The sequence below is a fragment of the Aquarana catesbeiana genome, linkage group LG11 (assembly GCF_042186555.1).
Source record: "Aquarana catesbeiana isolate 2022-GZ linkage group LG11, ASM4218655v1, whole genome shotgun sequence".
In the NCBI taxonomy this organism is placed as follows: Eukaryota; Metazoa; Chordata; class Amphibia; order Anura; family Ranidae; genus Aquarana; species Aquarana catesbeiana.
In genome coordinates this window covers 117,425,633-117,445,870 of record NC_133334.1, presented here as the reverse complement: position 1 = coordinate 117,445,870, position 20,238 = coordinate 117,425,633, and the positions used below count along the sequence as shown (strand labels likewise).

The 20,238-nt window shown below is 41.0% G+C and overlaps 1 protein-coding gene across 2 annotated transcripts in view; it reads right to left on the bottom strand.

The window, feature by feature from the left end:
- Nucleotides 1-4,492: 4,492 nt before the first annotated feature.
- The window catches only part of DPF2 (double PHD fingers 2), an 86,516-nt gene continuing 70,770 nt past the window's right edge, over nt 4,493-20,238 (bottom strand). For both annotated transcript variants that reach the window (XM_073604939.1, XM_073604940.1), the window contains 4 exons: nt 12,346-12,474; nt 5,893-6,005; nt 5,112-5,193; nt 4,493-4,762 (listed from right to left, as the gene is read on the bottom strand). In XM_073604939.1, coding sequence (XP_073461040.1) covers nt 4,689-4,762; nt 5,112-5,193; nt 5,893-6,005; nt 12,346-12,474 — 398 coding nt within the window. In that variant the 3' untranslated portion in view covers nt 4,493-4,688. The remainder of the gene's footprint in view (nt 4,763-5,111; nt 5,194-5,892; nt 6,006-12,345; nt 12,475-20,238) is intronic.

Below are 20,238 nucleotides of genomic sequence, written 5' to 3'. Positions count from 1 at the left end.
TTTTTTTTTTTTTTTTTTTTTTGGTGTGGGGCTCCCTTTTAAAATCTATACCAGACCCGAAGGGTCAAATTCTGGTGTTCACCGAATGAGCAAATAGGCAATGTTTAGGCCGAACCATTCGCCCAACTTTAAGGAGAAGTAAAAGGTTTTTTTTTGCCATACTTCTGTGGGTCATTTTTTTGTAGTTCATATTCCTGAACTTCTCTTTTAATTAGTATACAAGTTATAGTTTTTTATAAATATTAATAGTAAGACTATACAGCTTGTTACACATTAAAAATATTTTTTTTCACTCAATATTTGTGAAATCATCATTGCCATAATTTTTTTTTACTTCTTTGTAGTAGGTGCACTTACAAGTAGGTGCATAGCTGATTGAGCATATGCAAATAGAACAAGAAATTATGGGAATGGCGCAGTATTTTGGATTCATTTTTACAGAATGGCTAAAAGATGTAATTTCTGCTACAGTGGGCAATATCAACTTTTGATGCCGAAATGTATACTTTTTTCCATGGCAAACAATTACATCTATGTATATTTTCGCTGAAAAAAATGATCGAAAAGACAAAGTTTTATTGTATATCACCTTTATCTGAAGAGTAGGTTTTCTATTATCCATTTCCAGTCCAGGCCAATTCTGAAAAACCCTCATTACATGTGCAAAACATTTTTTGCTAGAAAACCCCCAAAAATATATATATTTTTTTTAAGCAGAGGCCCAGAGAATAAAATGGTGGGTGTTGCATATTTTTATGTCACATAGTATTTGCACAGAAGTTTTTTTGATGGTAATTTTTTGGGGGAAAAATATACTTTAATGAATTTTAATACACAAAGAAACAATACCCAATTTTTTGGTAAAAATAGAAGATGTTATGCCAAGTAAATAGATACCAAACCTGACAAGCTTTATAATTGCATCTGTACATAGAATAGTGCAAAATTACAGTACCTAAAAATCCCCATAGGTGACTTTAAAATCCTTTACAGGTATCCAGTTAAGGGTTACACAGAACTATTACTCTTATGTTCACAATAATACCTTGTGTAGTGTTATCACCTCCTACATATGCCTTTCCTGGCCGGTAATGGCCAACAAAGCCAAAGCTGGAAGTGACTAAATCATTGTCGCTTCTGGTTTCTGACGTCACACAGTGACTTAAGTCACTGTTAAGTTAAGTGCTTAAGTGAGCGTGGTAAAGGCGGTGGCGGTTGGGACCCCTTCCACTGCCTGTAAAAGTGATCCAGTAGCTCTTTAGCTGCTCAGATTACTTTTACCAGTTTTGGAATCGTCGGCTGAAAACACGGATACCTCAAACGCTGACCGAGATATCACCTTGTCGCTGGCGGGAAGCGGTTAAATTGAGAATGGGCACAGCTCTGGATTGAGGGCCAAAGAATCATTGTATAATAGTAAGATAACTGTTCCTCAAATGCTGCGGAGCACCAGAAACACAGCCTAAACACATTTCAGATCTGTGGGGAAAAAAAATGCAGAATACTGTGTTGGCCTTAATGCGAGACTCATCTATTAGTAAAGATAGTGAGTAAATGAAAAAGTAACCTGAAAAAGAAAAGCCATCAACTGTACAAGTTAAGCAAATATGAGGTGTAACAACAAATATCTTAACTTACTAAATACCTTTATATGTAATAATATAAATATAGAAAGCTTGAATCTTTTCTCATACTAAAAATCTTTGCAACCATTACCTATTAGGCAGTAAAAGGCTACTGGCTGTGCTTTCAAGATTGCCACTCAAACATAAAACATGTACACAAAGCTTTAACACAGAAATACTGCCCTGAAGCTGAGGCCCCTTTTTTTATATAAATGTAGCATTTTTATTTAGTGTTCAGAATGAAATGCAACAAAAAGTAAAATTACAGTATTTTCACAATAGATTCCCTTTCATTCCATGGCAATATTTGATGATTCTACTGTTCACTATGACACAAAGCACTTGTGCTAAAAGCCATCTCTTTTGGTGAACGCATGATGAAGTAACATTTGCCAACTAATTTAGTAAGATACAGCAAGGTAGAACAGGTAGGTATTGATGCCTAGCATTTCATGTGTTCTAGATAAGAAAGGAATCTGAGTACTAAAACCAACCATTATCCACTTCATTATCCTAAACCATACTGTATGTTATGATATGTAATCACAGAATTAAGGCCCAAATTACTCTTCTGCTTTAAGGGTCTATGCACACTGGCCTTAAAAAAAAACACCAGTTCCTTTTAGCAGAAAAATGTTCATATAGAGCATTTTTGTACACTTGGGTGTTTTTTTTTCTGCCAGAAAACTCTCAAAAGCGCAATCCAGAAGGTTTTTTTCTGCCTTCAAACACTGGGCTTAAATCATGCCTCTAAACCAGTGTTTTCCCAACCTTTTTCAGTCACGGCACCCTTTAGAATTCTGCAGGGTACACCAGTCTGAGGGCTCGTTCACACCAGGTTCGTCCGACCGCACTTTTTGTGCGTGTTCCCCTGTGCATCTTATTTTCTTTTTTTATGGGTTGCCCTATTTGCATGAAAAGAAAAAAAAAAAAAAAAAAAATCACATTGTACCAAAACCTGGAGTTTACAAGCCCTAAAGTGTGGTTTGTGAGGCAGAGTTTGTAAATTCTCTCCCCCCATAACCATTCTAGTAGCCCAACCTCCGTCTCCTAGCCCAAATTCCCCCTCTTAACACAAAATATGTTCTTCCTTCCTCTACAAATGCCCCCTCCTAACACAAAAGCTTTCATCCCACCACATCCCTCTCATAACTAAAGGAGTAGTGACACCAGCAAAGGAGAGAGCAGGTAGAAGCTGTCTCCTCCCTCAGCATAGGGAGGAGAGGGGATGACAACCAAACCACATACAGTCTGATCTGTGTGGGCTCTGCACATTTGACAGCTGCGTTGCAAATCTATTCTGGAGTGGATGAGTCTCTCATCTCTGAGGTGCCTCCACTTATTTGGATTTATGAGTCAGAAAGGATATTTTAGATGGCTCCAAGAGTAGGCAGCGTTTCTCTCTCCAGTATACACAGAGAGGAGCAAGCACAGCCCGGACCCCCTTTTTGTCGCTATCTATACTCCCATCAGCAATACAGAAAGCTATGCAGAGCGCCCAACCTGTCCTTAGCAACGATTATGTCATTGGTTGGCAGGACTCAGGCAGGTGGCCCGGACTGCATTCTGTATTGCCAGGTGGGAGTATAATTCGTGGCAGAGAGGAGGAAATAACTAGGAGGGGGAGGTCTGGGCTGTGCTCTCTCCTCTCTGTATAGGTTAGCACAGTGCAAGTTTTTTGTCCTTTTGCCGTGGAACCCTGCTTGAGAAACACTGCTCTAAACATTCTGATGTGCATGGACACATAGGAAAACACTGAGCTGCTTCTACAGGCAAGACTCCTGTAGAAGTGGTGTTTAAGCCCAGTGTGCATTGACCCTAAAAAGTATGTGCAATATAGCAAGAAAAATTATTTTTACTGAGAGAGTAAATGTACTATATACATCAATTTTTTTATTCCCTTAAAAGCGGTTCATAAAATGCAATGCATTTTTTATGCAACTTTGATGTTTTTCTATGCATTTTAACATGACCAAAATGCACAACATTTGCACTTTAAGAGTTATCTGTAAATGTTCCTAAAGTTCTTAAAAAGCAGAAGTGTGAGAGGGGTCTTCAGGCTGCTTAACCACACCCCTGTTGGGTCAGTATGTAAAAAAAATATATATATGTATAGTCTAGAAAAATAATGAATATCATCACATCTTCCAATGCTGACAGGATTAAAAACAAAAATCTGCAGATTTTTCAGACCCCAGAGAAGCAGCAAGTTTGGTTTTGTGAGGGGAAGTCTTTGGGAGGAGGCTAACAGCTTTATTATTGATCAACCTGCAGCAGAAAATTACATACAGCTATTTTCTCATGCTATACACACCAGTTTACCCTGAGAAGGAAGGAAAGGATGGTTAAAAACACTCTATGGAGGATATAAGCAATGCTAGTAAAATGATCATTTATTGTATTTGTTGGTCTATTCTAAGACTGGTTCTGTGTAAAGTATGTGCCAAGCTTTTACATCCACATCCAGCTACACTAGAGCTGAAATAAAGAGCTGTAAGCTACTGAAAAAGCTTGGTACATGGCACTCTTACACTACCTGAAGGGAGATCAAAGTAAAAGGCACAGAAGGTTCACCAAAATGTCATGGAGGTAGTGGCAGCAATACTGAAGAATCTTTACAGTGAATACTAAATAGAATCAGCAAAAGACCGCACATTTTATCTTCTCTTCGGTGTTCACTCTGACAATCATCTCTTTCACTGACGTTTTAGGTTAAAGAACTGAAGACATCCCTATACAGGTTGCCTAGACAATGGTTAATGAGCTTAGCAATTTTTAAGGACCATGATAAAAATGTTTATATAGAATTTCTGCCATACAAGAGATCAAAAGGTCCATTAATAAAGACAATGTGATATTAAAAGTGATTAGGATACTAAATCTTTACATGTTTTTAATGAATAAGAACTGCCAAATAACACATTGTTCATGCGTATGTGTGTATGTTCACGCATACGGGATAAAGAATAAAAGGGAAAAAACCCTCCCCCATAAGGTGTTCAGTAATCAATTCCATGGGGTCTTCTCTGCAGCCTGCGCTTTGTATTGATATTTATGGATCTGTCAGGAGTTTTGGTTCTGGTAAATAGAAGCCTTGTCCTTTAGCAGATCGAGACACAAATGACAACTCCAGCTTCCTAAAAGAACAGAGAAAAAAATCTTTAAAATATTTCTGACAATATAAAAAACACAAAGATAGCACACCATTAAGAATATACAATAAAAAAAATCATGCTTTCTGAATGCTTTTATCTTCTAGGTATCTTGACACCACCCATCCTCTATGTTCCGTGACTATGTTACAAAGTAAAATTTTCCACATTAAAAACAATCTATATTGGCCAGACGGTTCTCGTGTATTATTTGAGCTTATAATTATATTTAAGTTATTTATTAAATATAAACATGAAAAATAATATATTGGTTGTTCATTTAAAGAAAAAATCCTGCCATGATTGGAAAAACAGAAAAATTGCATATACTCACCCTCAGGAGGCTCAGCCATTGGTGGAGAGAGGCAATACATATGGTATCCACGGTCACAATCATCACAGAATAGCAACTGATCCTATTGAAAAGCAAAAAAACAAAAAAAACAAAAAAAAAAAAAAAAACTTGGTACAGAACATGTCTGAGGCAACATGAAATGCCAAGATGAACAGCCATAAAGTGGTAACTAAGTGATGCTCTTTAAGTGCAATAACCCATGTCATCCAGTCAAACTCTACCTTGTAATCCTATGAGTTTAGCAGAGTGAATCCTGATTGGTTACTATGGGTTTCTGCATTTATTAATCAGCATTCCTGTATTTAGAGGTGTTGTTGTTTGCTTAAATGCTTACATTAGGATTACTGTCTTCCTAGGAAAATATGGTCTGTTGGGCAGCTCTTTAAATATAAAGTTAGGGGTTCTCTCCCTCTCCTTACTTAACATGTTTTCCCAAGCTGAAAAAACTTCACAACATGTGGTTACAGTGTCACAGAGGCTAGTGACAACTCATAGCCTGCCATTGTTTCATCTCTTGAAAAAGCTAACTGCCTGCCTGGACTTGATACTAACGCTCTGGTTTTAATATTTAGAGACAGAGACTCAGAAAAAGTATGCAGATCAGTACCCCCTTCACTTGCTGCAGGCTTATTTAAAAATACTTAAGTCCTGAATTCAGCAACAGCCAGGAAACCAGTGTTTTCAAAATGTTAGTATTTGCAACTTATGGATTTTCTTCAGTACAGGTTTCCTTTATATTCAATGTTAAACATTTACTTACATCATTCTCAGATGTCCCACAGATGTTGCAGCATTTACACTCAATGCACTGCCAGCGGTAAGTCTTCACAGCAGCCATCATCACTGCAGTAAACTGCAAACAGGAAGGATGTCCTACGATCGCAAGAGAAACGGGGCTCAGACTATTCCAAATGATTGCAGACAGCTTTATTATGGTGTCACACTTTTAAAATGAAGTACACTATGATGTGGTCATATTACCAGATCTGGACTACATGTGATAAAATGAAATATGGTAATATACCTTGAAAAATTATGTAGGGATAGGTGTAATTTATTTTTAATAGGCGAGATTGTTCAGAACAGCAAAAGCTGAATTGGCATATTTTACTACCCTTTTTCAGGGTTTGGTGATCACAAAAGAAAACTAGATATACCAGTGGACTTGTATTATAGGATAGCCAGATTACTTGTTTTCTGTATAACATAGTCCATAAAACATAAATATAAACTGCTGCAGTCATTAAAAATAACCTGTTCTTTTTAAAATATGCGACTCTTCATTTTGATGCAAAGTATGTTTTACAACAATGAAACAAATGAACAGTGTTAAAAGCTCTTTCCACAGAAACAAAATGACATTTAAGGACACCCCTTCCAAATATGTCTGTTCTACATCAGTTTTTCTTTCAAATCCCTAATCCCTCCTAGCAATACCATCTGCTCCCTGCTATCCAGTTGAACTCTGATTACCATTACGTATACTTTTTCTTTGGCAAAATCCCTGCTCCCTCACCTCAATAATGACCTACAGGTTCCATATTTGATGGACAAATAAGTACAGTATCACCCAAAGTAAGTAGCTGCAGCAGTTGGAACACCAAACCTGAATGACTGTTTGTTTTGGGCTAGTAACTTCCAAGTAAAATAAGGTACAAATATTGGACCCGGTGCCAACACCTTCAATAACAATTCCTGTTAGCTTCCCTTTCTTCTTGGTTTCCAATTTTACTACTGATCAGGCACTACTTCTCCCAATGGCTGAAGGAGACAAATGTCATGTACAGCTGACAAAAGGGAAATCATGTACAACTTTACAATTTCAACTATGTAAATAAATAGCTCAAAAAAAAAACAAAAAACAAAAAACAAAAACAAAAAAAAAAAACAAACAACTGATAAATATTTCAAAAGGAAAAGGTTCTTTAATGGCAATACCTCAAAACTATTACCATGTGGATAGTTTCTTTGCTTATGAAATTTAGGCACTATTTCACCACAAACATGCAGGCCAATTAAAAAAAAATAAAATACAACAACCCTAGGCCAGCACTGGTTTCAGTTAAACCTGACACTTTCTGTAATAAGTAAATGTAGGGACACTAAAGGGCAGTAAAGACTGATCCATCTTTAGATATCTACTATCAATTAGGTGTACCCTTGACTAAATCCTTGTGTGGGTTTGTAAAACGTGGGCGACCCACAGACAAATTTAATCAAACAGTAAACAGGAGATGAATGAACGACAGGACAATCTGACCAGATTCAAAGTGTTCTGAACGCAGCAATTTCCATTGCATAAGTGGATCAATGCTGTATTCCATGTTGTCTGAAGAAACTGTTGTTACATGTTCTACAAATGAGTCACTAATTTGGCATTGTCATGTGGATGGTGTTAATGGAATAAGCCATAGTGATCTCTACATAGAAACCAAGTCTACCCCAGAAGTAGTATATTCTCCTTAGGTGTCAAGTCTTGTGAAGTGCACAAATATTCAAGTTTTGCTGCTTGTTAAAGCTGAACTTCAGCAATTATCTGTATTGCATACTTACATAGCTCCAGTCCAGTTTTGCACAATGTATATATGCATTACTCATACTAGAAGAGTGTAAGGGCAGCAACGTCAATCTCCACCTCGCCCAGTCAGAGAACACCTTGTATTCATTGAAAAAATACAAGGTATTCTATGTATGATGGTGGTGCCAATTGATTGACCCCCCTCTGGTCAGTGGGCTAACAAATCCTGAGCAGGACCCAAAAGATTGCAGCTATTTGCTGTAGTAGTGCCGACTACTACATCACTTTCCAGCTTTCCCAGAAGTCCATCAGATATGGATAATGCATACTTACATCATGTAAGCATGCATTATGCATAAATATGCAATCATGTACATCATGTAAGTAAGCACAAGTATGCAATGCAAATATAACCTGGAGTGCAGCTTTAACTCAAATTTTACATAAAACTGGATAACCATTTAAATATAATCAGCTTGTCTAACTGCAATCGTTAATTTTAAGAAACTAGGCCTGTTTCTTCATTAAAACACAATGCCATTATAGAATAATAGCCCATACATATGTAAAAAAGAGTGTGGCATTATTCTGAGAAATCAGAACATAAAACACCATCTGCAATTAAGCACTGCAGACCCAAGAAGTTGGTCACACAATCTGATTGTACAGTCTCTTTACAACCTTCTTAAAAGGTAAACTATAATGATTTTGTTGTGTTATTTCAGTTATTTTACTTTTTTTTTTTATACCATTTTATAGTTTTAAACTTTTTATTGTACAGGATAAAAGGTTTCCATAAGTACTGTGGGTAATCTAAAGAGATAGGAAAGCGGAACAGCATGCTTTGCAGTTATATTTGTCTGATAAAAATCTCTAGGATAGGTATGAGTGGTTGCTTTGAAGATTGTGTTCTGTAAAAAATGGGCTTCTTAGAACAACTGAAAAGTAGTCAATTGAATGATGTGAAAAGATGACTAGAGCTCAATCTGTTGGCTGAACATAAGATTACACAACAGCATGCAGCATTTTATATTTATCCAGTTACAAAAATGAACTGCACAATTTTTAGTCTAGACCACAAAGGAAAATCAAACCCATCAGTCCCTTTGAAATTTACCGTATTAACAATGTATTATATTGATATCCAAAATAAGGGACGTCCTTGCTCTAACCCAGTAGCTGGTAAATCTGTTACAGATTGTACAGTGTGAAGAGTGTGTGGCCAGCTTTATACCTAACCCACTTACCTGCTGCTAGGTCACAAACAGGAAAAAAAAAAAAAAAAAATTCAACAGATTTACCACCTTTTTTTTTTTACCATCATGGGATTATTAGTAATTAAGTTGTGTTCGATGTGCTGGCTTGTGGCACTTTGACTAAACTTCCTGCCCCCCTGCTCATCCTCACCTGTCTTCAATCCAGCGAGATGTCAGTGGTGCAACAGCTGCTTTTCAAATCTTCTGTGCTGGGCCCATGCAAGTGAACCAGCATCTGAAATTGCTTCTTATGAAATGTCCAATCTTCACTGAAACACAAAGTATGAGCTCTCCAAAGGACTGATCAGAGAGTGTGGCATACGTGTGGGCCAAGCACAGACTTTGGCGAGCCGCTGTGCGGGGCCACTGAGGCTGTACAGTCAATATTATGCTGAATTAGGGGACAGGAGTAAAAAACTGGTGGGTTGTAAACGATAATGTAGCAGAATTCTCAAATTACATGCAAAACCACATACCTAGCTTATGTCTAAAAGAGCTATTTACTTACAAATCCATAAACCGGCTGTCTCCATTTACAAAACATATCAACCAATGATCTATGGGTCTCTACTGGGTGGTTCAAGATCATGTTTCTTTATACGGCATTATCCAGAAGCTGTTCTACCTGGATCATGGCTGTAGCTGCAGCCATGATCCAGGTAGCAAAATTTTCTGTTGGCGATTTGCTTTTGTGTAAAAGTGATCTGCATGGCTCTAGAGTCACCCAATCACTAATAGGAGTGGAAGGGAGGGGCCCCCATCTCATCACCACCCCAGTGCCTATCCCTGGCTCTTCTGTTCCACCAGGAAGCCTGGGACCAATGAGGTCTGTCGCATTGGAGGAACTTCCGTTCCCCAATCTGTTCTGTGTCCTGAAAAACTGGAAGAGACAAGGAATCCATCACTTCTGGTTTACTAGCCATTACCAGCTAGTAAAGCAGCCGATCAACCAGTCTTTGGAGGGTCCAAAAGAACCCAGAACTCTCGATAAAGAGTAACTAAGTGAACGAGTTGAATAATAAAAAAAATAAATAAAAGGAAGCAGGGTAAAAAAATTAATTGAAATGAAATTAAAAAAAATGTAAAAAAAGCGCAAGCGCATCAGCCACCCCGTGCTCACGCGCAAATAGGTCCTGAATGCATCTGTAAATGATGGTCACACCTTACGTGAGGTATCTCAGTGAACAAAGCGAGAGCAATAATTGTAGCACCAGACCTCCTGTTCAACTGTAAACTAGTAACCTATAAATGCTTTTATTCATTCAGTATGGATAATTTAATTTACCGTAGTTTGTTGCTATTTCTTGGGTGTGTGCAATTTTAAAGCATGGCATGTTGGTTATCTATTTACTCAGCGTAACATTTTATAGTGTACCAGAAAAATTGGGTAATATATTTGCGTTTGGTAAAGCACTGCACAAATATTGTGTGACGTAACAAAGTGCAACAGCCACCATTTTATTCTCCATGGCCTTCGCTTTCAGAAAATATATGTTTGGGGGTTCTATGTAATTTTCTAGCAAAAAAAAAGAAAATTTCGATTTTTTACATCTTTGTAAGAAATGTCAGGATTTGCCAAAACGTCAAGTGGTTAAATAATAAATTTCATAGCCTTCCAATTCACGTTATAACTTCCCATTCTAGCTGAAAAGCAATGATAATGCTTTTTGTTTACAAGCATTCTATAACTCCAAGCAGCCCATGACAAAGAGACACCTCAAAGAAGACTGTAGCAAAATTCAATAATGTACCTTTACAAAAGGTATTTTAACCACTTCAGCCCCAATCCAATTCTGACACTTCTCACATATATGTACAAATCTACATTTGTTTTGCTAGACGATTACTTAGAACCCCCAAAGATTATTATTTTTTTTTTTTTTTAAGCAGAGGCCCTAGAGAATAAAATAGTGGGTGTTTAACTTTTTTATATCACAGTATTTGCACAGCATTTTTTTGGGAAAAACAAACTTTAGTGAATTATAATGCACAAAAACACAATATAAAATACCCAATTGTTTGGTAAAATATAAAAGATGATGTTACACTGAGTAAATAGATACCCAACATATCACACTCACAAACTGCACCTACTGATCAGTTTAGAGTTTTAAAGGGGGTCTGATGCTTGAGTTATTGCTCTCACTAGAACGTTCATGGTGATACCTCACGTGTGTGGGGCAATCAAAAAAAAAATTTTTTTAATTAATTTGAATTGTTTTTTTTCAGCACTTTTATTGCTATCACATGGGATGAACAGCATTCATTGTGATAGCATGAGCAGTGACAGGTCCTCTTTATGGGAGAGATCTGTGGTCTATTGGTCCCCAGATCTCACCTCTCCCATCCAAAGCATCATATCGAATCAAGATCAGTTTGTTCTGATGCTTGTACAAGCCGGTAATGGTTTGTTTACAGGACACCGAAACCGGATGTGACCAAAATCCTCGCCATTTCCAATTTCTGATGTCACACAGTGGGATGAATGACTCAGAAGAGCCCAGTAAGGCAGCAGTGGAGGGGGGACCCCCTTCCGCTGCCTGTAAAAGTAATCTAGTGGCTATTCAGACTCCTGGACTACTTTTACCAGCTTCAGAATCACAGGCCGAAAAAATGATCCTTCAGTCATCTCTGCAGCAGCAATCCCCCCAAACATTTAATAAAGTATGGTAAGTGGTGTGTTGCTGCTTAGTAAATCATTCAGAATTGTTCCACGTAATTTTATGCATCTCAGCCTACATAACCATGTAAACCCTGGTCCTAGGAAGTAACATACAGGTCATGTTTTCCACTTTCAGTAGAAGCAAATCCTTGTTTATTAATAATGGCTGATAATATGCACATTTTACACTTAATTCTGGGAAGAGAACATGAGTATTGCTGTTAAAAAGCACTGAACTGGCTCTCATTCATTATATGGCTTAATTAACTTTCCTGCTATAAGCAATGCAAATGCATTTGAAATGTGAAATGTAAAATATTCTCTACATTTAAACACTTATCATATGTATTGTGTATTTTTTTTTTTAGGGGCCAAGCTGTTGGAAATTCTGGGTTAATTTCTAATATATGCTATCGCTATCAACATTTGTTTGCATAGTCAGATTACTGTTGCTGAATTTCTCACCTTGCAAGCATTTGGTGATTAGAAATAATAGTTTTACATGTTTATATCATTTTATTGCACCACAAAATATTAAAATGTATAAATAACCATCTCCTGTACAATGATCAACTGTCTCTAACAAAATTAGGTGAACGCTAAAAAGGTAAGGGGCACGCACAATGCTCAGCGTCTTAGACAATCTGTTAATAACTTAAACTGCAGACAGTCTACACCACCCATTCTTCTTGGGCAGCAGGCAGTTGCTGCACAATGGAATTCTCACAGCTGAAGATGCTCATTGTATCACCCTCCTTTTTCCCCTGCCTCTCATACCAGAGCGACCGCAGTCTGAGCAAGACACCAGCTCTTCCGGCTGGCTTGTCTTCTTGTTGATCTTTGAATCTCCGAGGCAAAAGTCACAGTAATTGTTGGGTAATGCTAGACCATCTGGACCCTTTTTAGCTAAATGGGGGAAAAAAAAGAGAAGAAAAAAAATGGCATTAGATGGATATGCAGCTTTAGAAAGTAGTAACCGGGCACAGATTACAAGACCTAAAAATGTTATGCAAATAAGAACCCACAAACTGTGATCATTGGATTAGGGTGTGAATTGCTACTCTTGCAAAAAGCATTTCTCACATTCCTCTGCCTGTAAATCTGTCTAGCCTTTGAGTGTTCAAATATGAATATGACCCAGTGGGCAGGCAGAAAACTATGCAGAGAATCATAGTGGTTAGGAGTAGAATAAACGCACAGAAGCGACTCTTCTAACTTGAGCTTGGTTAGGATATACATTAGTCAACTTAACAATTTGCAGTTTTAACTACACAGAATTACAAACATTTTAAGTGCTTACATGAAGCAATTTTCCTTGCAATGTACCCCTGAACTTGCTCTAGTCAATCCTCTAGGACAGACCCCTCCCCCTTGTTGAATGTCTCTAGCCTTTTCTTTTCTGGGAGCATCCAATTACTCTCCCCTCCCCAGCAGCCAGTGGAGAAATGAAAAGGGATACTATGAAGTGTCACCTGAGTGACAGCTCTGAGTCTGATGGATGGCACTGCTGTCATACAAGGTAGAGATACCCTGCAGTCATGGGGCTTCTGGACTTTCATTCAAGTAACATTTTAACAGGTAAATAACATGTCTAAATACACTGATCAGCTATAACGTTATGATTACCCACCCAATATTGAGCAGGTCTCCCTTATGCCACCAACAGCCCTGACCTTTCCAGCAACGGATGCCACTAGACCTCTGAAGGTATACTGTGGTATCTGGCACCAAGCCATTAGTGGCAGATCCTTTAGGTCCTGTAAGTTGTAAGGTAGGGCCCCCATGGATAACACATCACATTTACTTGATTGGATTGAGATCTGGAGCATTTGGAGGCAAAGTCAACACGGCAAACTTGTTCTTGTGTTCCTCAAACCGTTTTTGAACTATTTCTGCAATGTGGCAGAGTGCATTATCTTGCTGAAAGAGGCCACTGCCATTAGGGAATACCGTTATCATAAAGGGGTATACTTGGTCACCAACAATGTTTAGGTAGGTGGTACGTGTCAAAGTTAAAGTCACATGAATGGCAGGACCCAAGGCTTCCCATTAAATCATTGCCCAAAAAAAGAACACTGCCCCTGTCAGTTTGCTTTCTTCCCATACCACATCTCTTTCCTGGGTAGATGACGCACATGCACCCTGCCATCCACATGATTTAAAAGAAAAGGAGATTCATCAGACCAGGCTACCTTCTTCCATTGCTCCATAGCTCAGTTCTAAAATGCCCAGTGTAGGTGCTTTTGTCTCTGGACATGAGCCAGTATGGGCACCCTGACCGGTCTGCGGCCACGTAGCCCCATACACAACAAACTGCAATACCCATTTTTTCTGCTTTCAACACTTCAGGGACAGGTTTACTTGCTGCCCAATACATCCCACCAACTTTTCAGATGCCATCGTAAAGAGAACATTATTTATGAAACCGGTTAGTCATCAAAGTTAGGACTGATAGGTGTTATGTGCATGCAAATATAATCTTATGGTCACAGGTTCATCTGGTGACAGGGCGATTTTAACCTTTTTACTGCCTCCGATGTATGTCAAATGTCAGTGGTAGCAGGATTTTTTTTATTCTCTTCTTCACACACTCTTGCACGGTGGGTATTATTATTATACAGGATTTATATAGTACCAACAGTTTACGCAGCGCTTTAAATTATAAAAGGGAGACAATACAGTTATAATACAACAAAATACAAGAGCATTAAGAGGGCCCTTCTCAGAAGAGCTTACAATCTAATAGGGTGGGGAAGGTGGTACAAGAGGTTGTAACTGTGCGGAATGAGCTGATGGAAGTGGTAAAAGATTAGTTGGAGACGTGATAGGTATTCCTGAAGAGATGAGTTTTCAGGGATCGCCTGAAGGTAGCAAGAGCAGGGGATAGCCGGATAGGTTGAGGTAACGAGTTCCAGAGGATGAGAGAAGCTTTGGAAAAATACTGGAGATGAGCATAGGAGGAGGAGATGAGAGAGTTTGAGAGAAGGGAGGTCTTGAGAAGAGCGGAGAGGACGATTTGGGTGATATTTGAGGCAAGATTGGCGATGTAGCTCGGGGCAGAGTTGTGAATGGCTTTGTATGTTGTGGTTAGGATTTTGAATTAAATTCGCTGGGTGATCGGGAGCCAGTGTAGGGATTGGAGGAGAGGGTTGGCAGACACTGAGCGATTGGTAAGGTGTATAAGTCTGGCAGCAGCATTCATGATAGACTGAAGAGGTAGGCCAACGAGAAGGGAGTTGCAATAGTCAAGGCGAGAGATAACAAGGGAGTGAATGAGGAGCTTGGTGGTTTTATTTGTTAAAAAGGGGTGAAGTTTAGAGATGTTACAGAGGTGAATTCTACAAGCATTTGACAACAATTGGACTTGAGGCTGAAAGGAGAAGTCAGAGTCTAGGATTACACCTAGTACCCTGGCGTGAGGGGAGGAACTAATAGTTGCATTGTTGATTTTGATGGAAAAGTCATGGAAGGGGGCACGGGCGGGGGGGATAATAATAGCTCAGTTTTAGAGAGATTTAGTTTAAGGAAGTGGTGCAACATCTATGCTGATATGTCAGTTAGTAATGTGAGAGGAGACTGAAGGAGTGAGGTGAGAAGCAGACAGACAGATTTGGATGTCATCGGAGTATAAGTGGTATTGGAAGCCGTGTGTAGTTATCAAGTGACCAGGGGGAAGAGGTGTAGATAGAGAAGAGAAGGGGTCCAAGAACAGAGCCTTGGGGGATCCCCACAGAAAGGGGCAATGGAGGGGGCGTGGCCTGGACATGGCGGTGTAGGGTCGTGTTCTCGGAGCTCCGAGCTTCCCCTGTTTTCCCCGACACACAGCCGACAACTACTGCCTTCTACAATGGCATGAGCACGGGACGACGGTACAGAACCCGATCCTCTGCCCGTATTGCCCGTCCTCGTAGCTCACAGGGCGATATCCAGCTGTATTTCCAGCAACCCCACCGAGGCTCCCCAGGCGCCACGCGTTCCAAGCCGCAACACACAGACCATGCCGGACAATGAGATGCCTCCTACCTCCTCCTGATCAAACCCGCTTTCAGGGACACCGGCGCTCTTCCACCCTGAACCGACAGAGGTGGCTGATCTGACCCCGGAGGGAGCTATAAATAGAGTGGATGACGATATCCAGGCGCTGCTGCAAGCTCTGCCTACGAGACAGGACATTGAGGCCCTGATACTTCGGGTGGAAGAGACATACCACCGGGTCATCCAGGGGGTGAAGACAGACATCACCGCGCTTACAGAAAGAGTGGACACAGGAGAGGCGGCGGTATCCTCCTTGGAGTGCCGAGTGGTGGCCCTGGAACGAGCCCGTGTCTCCCACCCAACACAGCGGTGGACCTCCACCTCTACTTAGAGGACCTGGAAGACAGAAGTCGCAGGAACAATTTGTGGCTGCGGGGCCTTCCAGAGGCGACAGGTACAGCGGACCTCCCGGCGCCGGTAGGTGCCATATTCCAGGCAATCCTGAAATCTGCCCCAGCTTACTGTTGAAATAGACAGGGTACATAGAGCCCTGGGGCCCAGATCTAACGATCCAGAGAGACCCAGGGATGTCATATGCCGCCTCCACAGTTACCCACAGGAGTCGATCCTTAGAGCGGCATGGAAGGCTGGTGAGACAGACTTTGACGGTGCCCCCATCAAGCTCTTATCCGACTTGTCCCTGGCAACGCTTCAGCGATGGGCCTGCCTACTTCCAGTTCTGGATTTGGCGAAAGACCGAGGCTGTACCTACAGATGGGGCTACCCACTGGTGGGGACGTTTGAGAGCATCAGCAACGTTCACACTTCGTACCCCTGTTCGTTTTCCTAGACACAGATCCTATACAGTTCCTGAACTGGCTTATGATCATCTCTCGCATGGGGCCTCCAGCTCATCAGCAGAGGCCCCGGCGGGGATCCCAAGGCCTTTCTGGTGACCGTCGACGGGAGTCTTGACTGAGGATCACACTGCTCCAGCCAATGTGAGGTATGCGACACCGGGACTGCTGGCGGACGTTCATAGCAGTCCCCGCCATCTACACTTAGCAGGAGAACTATTTTTATTTTTACTGCCTGCAATGGGAGTAACCCCCCGCCTTGGATCGCTCAAGATGGCGCTGAAACATAACTAAGCTGTGTTTGCCAAATGCAATACCTGCACACTGCCCGCCATGAGGACTTTGTGCCTTAATTCTTCCCTGCTGTAGCAGACCATCCCAAGATTTTCCATCAGATTTCTCCCCAAGGTCTTTGAGCCTTAATGTTTTTTCTACAGACTGCCTGTATGGAACTTTTGAATTATTCCTCCCAAGGTGTTTTGACCTTGTGTGTCGGTCCCACTCCCTGGTGCCTCTTCCCCGACACTCACCATCTCATATTCTATTTGAAAAGCATTCCCTGGAGATTACTCCAGATGTCTAATGTTTAACTGGGTTTTTTAAGCTGCCCTACTGCAGGCTATCTCAGGAGTGAGGGGTCTACCATCAGTTTATGTGTTTAAAAGTTCAGATCTCCAGGGGTGTCTGCCCATTGGTTTAACGGTTAAATTTGTGTGGGGACTATGTTTTCATAGCTCAGCTGGTTTGCCTCCCCGGGTCTTCTACGTTTCAGAGACTGGAGGAGGCAAACAACCAGACGATACTTGAGAGGGGCAACGGGTGACTCCCTGATCCCTTTAGGGTGTTGGGACTCCCTGGCCAGAAGGTGGATACCTATGGTCTGCTACCATTACAGCATTTACAGAGGCAGACATCTGAGACTGGCAGGATACATTTCACTGTAGCCTATACCGTACAAATGCCTGCTAATGTCTTCTTGCTGTTCCCCATACTTTACCATCCTCAAGCCATATTGATATTAATATTAATGTTATGTTGTAGTTATACATGTTGATTTATATGTTTCAGAAGTTTCGGCTCAAATGTATACATTACTTTTAGTAGTCGGGGTGGACAGGGACGTACGGGGCTCCACCTCCGGTGGCGTCTATCCACTCTTCCACATAGGACTGCGCTCATACCCCAGTTCCTTCACTGGTGAGCGTTATAGCAATAATTTGCTCCTACTCTTAGGGTATTAACACGTGTCTTTTCTTTACTCTCTTCTCTACTGCTTGCTTTTCCTACCTACTCTACTTTTATACTCCACTCCTTCCCATGGAGGTTCTGAATGCGATTTCGCTCAACGCTAGGGGCCTTAATACCCCAAAGAGGCAGATGCTCCTTCAAGACTTGCATCGCCTTAAATCAGATGTGGCCTTCATTCAGGAGACACATTTTAGAGACGACAAATTACCCTTACTTAAGAACCAGTCATTTCCGACAGTTTATCATGCTGTCAACCTGACGGCTAAGTCAAGGGGGGTTTCTATTCTCCTCAATGGTTGATTCTGGAGGTTGTTTTTTGTTCCTAAAGGGCATGATTGGCGGCGTCAAGGTCACACTGGCAAATCTTTATGCCCCTAACGATCAAGACATCTGAGTAGGACGTTGACTAGACTGTCTGACTTCACTGAAGGTCATTTGATTTTGGGGGGGGGGGGGGGGGGGCTGAATATATTCCCTTGATTCCAGCCGAGACACTTCCTCTGGTTTGTCCTCACTACCCCTCAGCTCAGTTCCCGCAAGCATGTTACCCAATCCCTACACAGAAGTCAATTAACGTATGGCGCCTCCTCCACCCTACAGAGAGATATCTCCTTCTATTCCACTCCCCATAAAGCCTACTCGCGCATTGACTACTTTTTAGTCCCCCATACCCAGTTACATGTGGGAAGTACCTCCTCCATAGGCTCCATCACTTGGTCGGACCATGCTCTGGTATTCATGACCTATGCCCTGAACGACTCCATGACCGACAAGACCAAACATTAAAGACTGAATGAAAGCCTTCTACAAGACAAAGATGTGCTTGCAGACATCATAAGGGAACTTGACTGTTATTTCAAAACACAACGATACCCCAGACTGTGACCCCGGCATCATTTGGGAAGCACACAAAGCGGTTATTCGCGGAGTGCTCATCTAGCACGGAGCTAGGCTCAAACGGAAACATACCGAACTGCTCACGACATTACTGGACAACCTAAAAGCCCTAGAGACCCGTCATAAAAGGACACCATCGCCGTCATTGGAGAAGGACCTCTTCATGGAACGCACACAAATAACAGATGTGTTACAATTCAAGGCCAAATCAACCTTACGTCATCACAAATGCCTCAACTATCGACAGAAGATAGGGGCATCCTAGAAGATCCCATTACCATAGAGGGAGGCCAGAAGGCTGTAGGAACCTCCAAACAAGGTAAAGCACCTGACCCAGGTAGTTTCACTGCACAATACTATAAGACCTTATTACCATCCCTCACCCCATACATGGTCAAGCTGTTCAATGCGCTAGTCTCTTCTGCAACATTTGTGACCGACACCCTACTAGCCCACATCTCGGCGATCCCTAAGGAGGGGAAAAACCTGGCTTCCTGTCGGAGTTACCGGCCGATCTCTTTGCTTAATCTGGATCTCAAATTTTTTACCAAAATTCTAGTAAACAGGATCCAACATCTTATCCCAAACCTCATACATCTAGATCAAGTAGTCTTTGTTACTACCACAAAATTGACGCAATTGTGTATTCCTCAATACTGATGCAGAGAAGGCCTTTGAGAGGGTGAAATGGAATTTTATGCTATCAGTTATGTTATCTGATGCTATCAGTTTATATTATCAGTTCTACGGTACACGGGCTTCGGCACCAAAATGCTCCAATGGATTTCCATGATTTACTCCCGACCGTCAGCTCAAGTTAGGGCCAACAGAGTTCTATAGGACCCTTTCAAAATCACCAATGGGATGCGACAGGGTTGTCCACTGTCGCCCCTCCTCTTCGCCCTGTCATTGGAACCGTTTCTCTCCACCGTCCGGCTCAACCTGGACATCACGGGCATTAAGATAGGCGACACTCAAAACAAAATCTCGGCCTATGCCGATGATATGTTATTGTTTCTCACAAACCCCCAGATTTCACTAACTTGCTGAAAGTTTGAGAGATATGGAAGCCCTTTCCTTTCCAATGGTTTTTATTGAAATCAAGTTTTGACAGATAACAGGGGTTTACATTGATACAGGTTTTGTGTCAACATTAATGCAACATTAGTGGGTCTCAAATTAGCACAAATGGATCATTATATAATTGTACTAAAACAAAAAGGTACTAACCCGTCCACTCCTGTCTATAAACAAACTAATGGCTCATGAGATTGCCCAGCACATACCATCGATAGAGCTGTTCACTGTATACCTAACGATAGTATTAATAACCTTTATAACATGTCAAGGCAATTCTGGTGTAATCCCAGAAGGCTTTGCATAAATAAAAAAAAAAAAAGTAATAGGGGAGGAGGGGAAGATAGTACAGTGAAATTCCCCATAGAGGGATTGGCCTGTGGTGGAATTATAATTCCCAACTCAGAGTTACAACAGAAAGCCTAGGTATTAAGTATGTGCTGGGCTTGATATGGAGCTCTTTCTAAGCTCCAAATTAACTTCTCCAAGTCCGAAACAATGGGGGTTAACCTCCCGCAAACGACTCTGGCTCATCTTCAGAGCAAACTTTAAATTGAAATGGAACCACAAAGCACTGACGTACTTAGGGAACACTGATCCCCTTCAATGTAGGCAG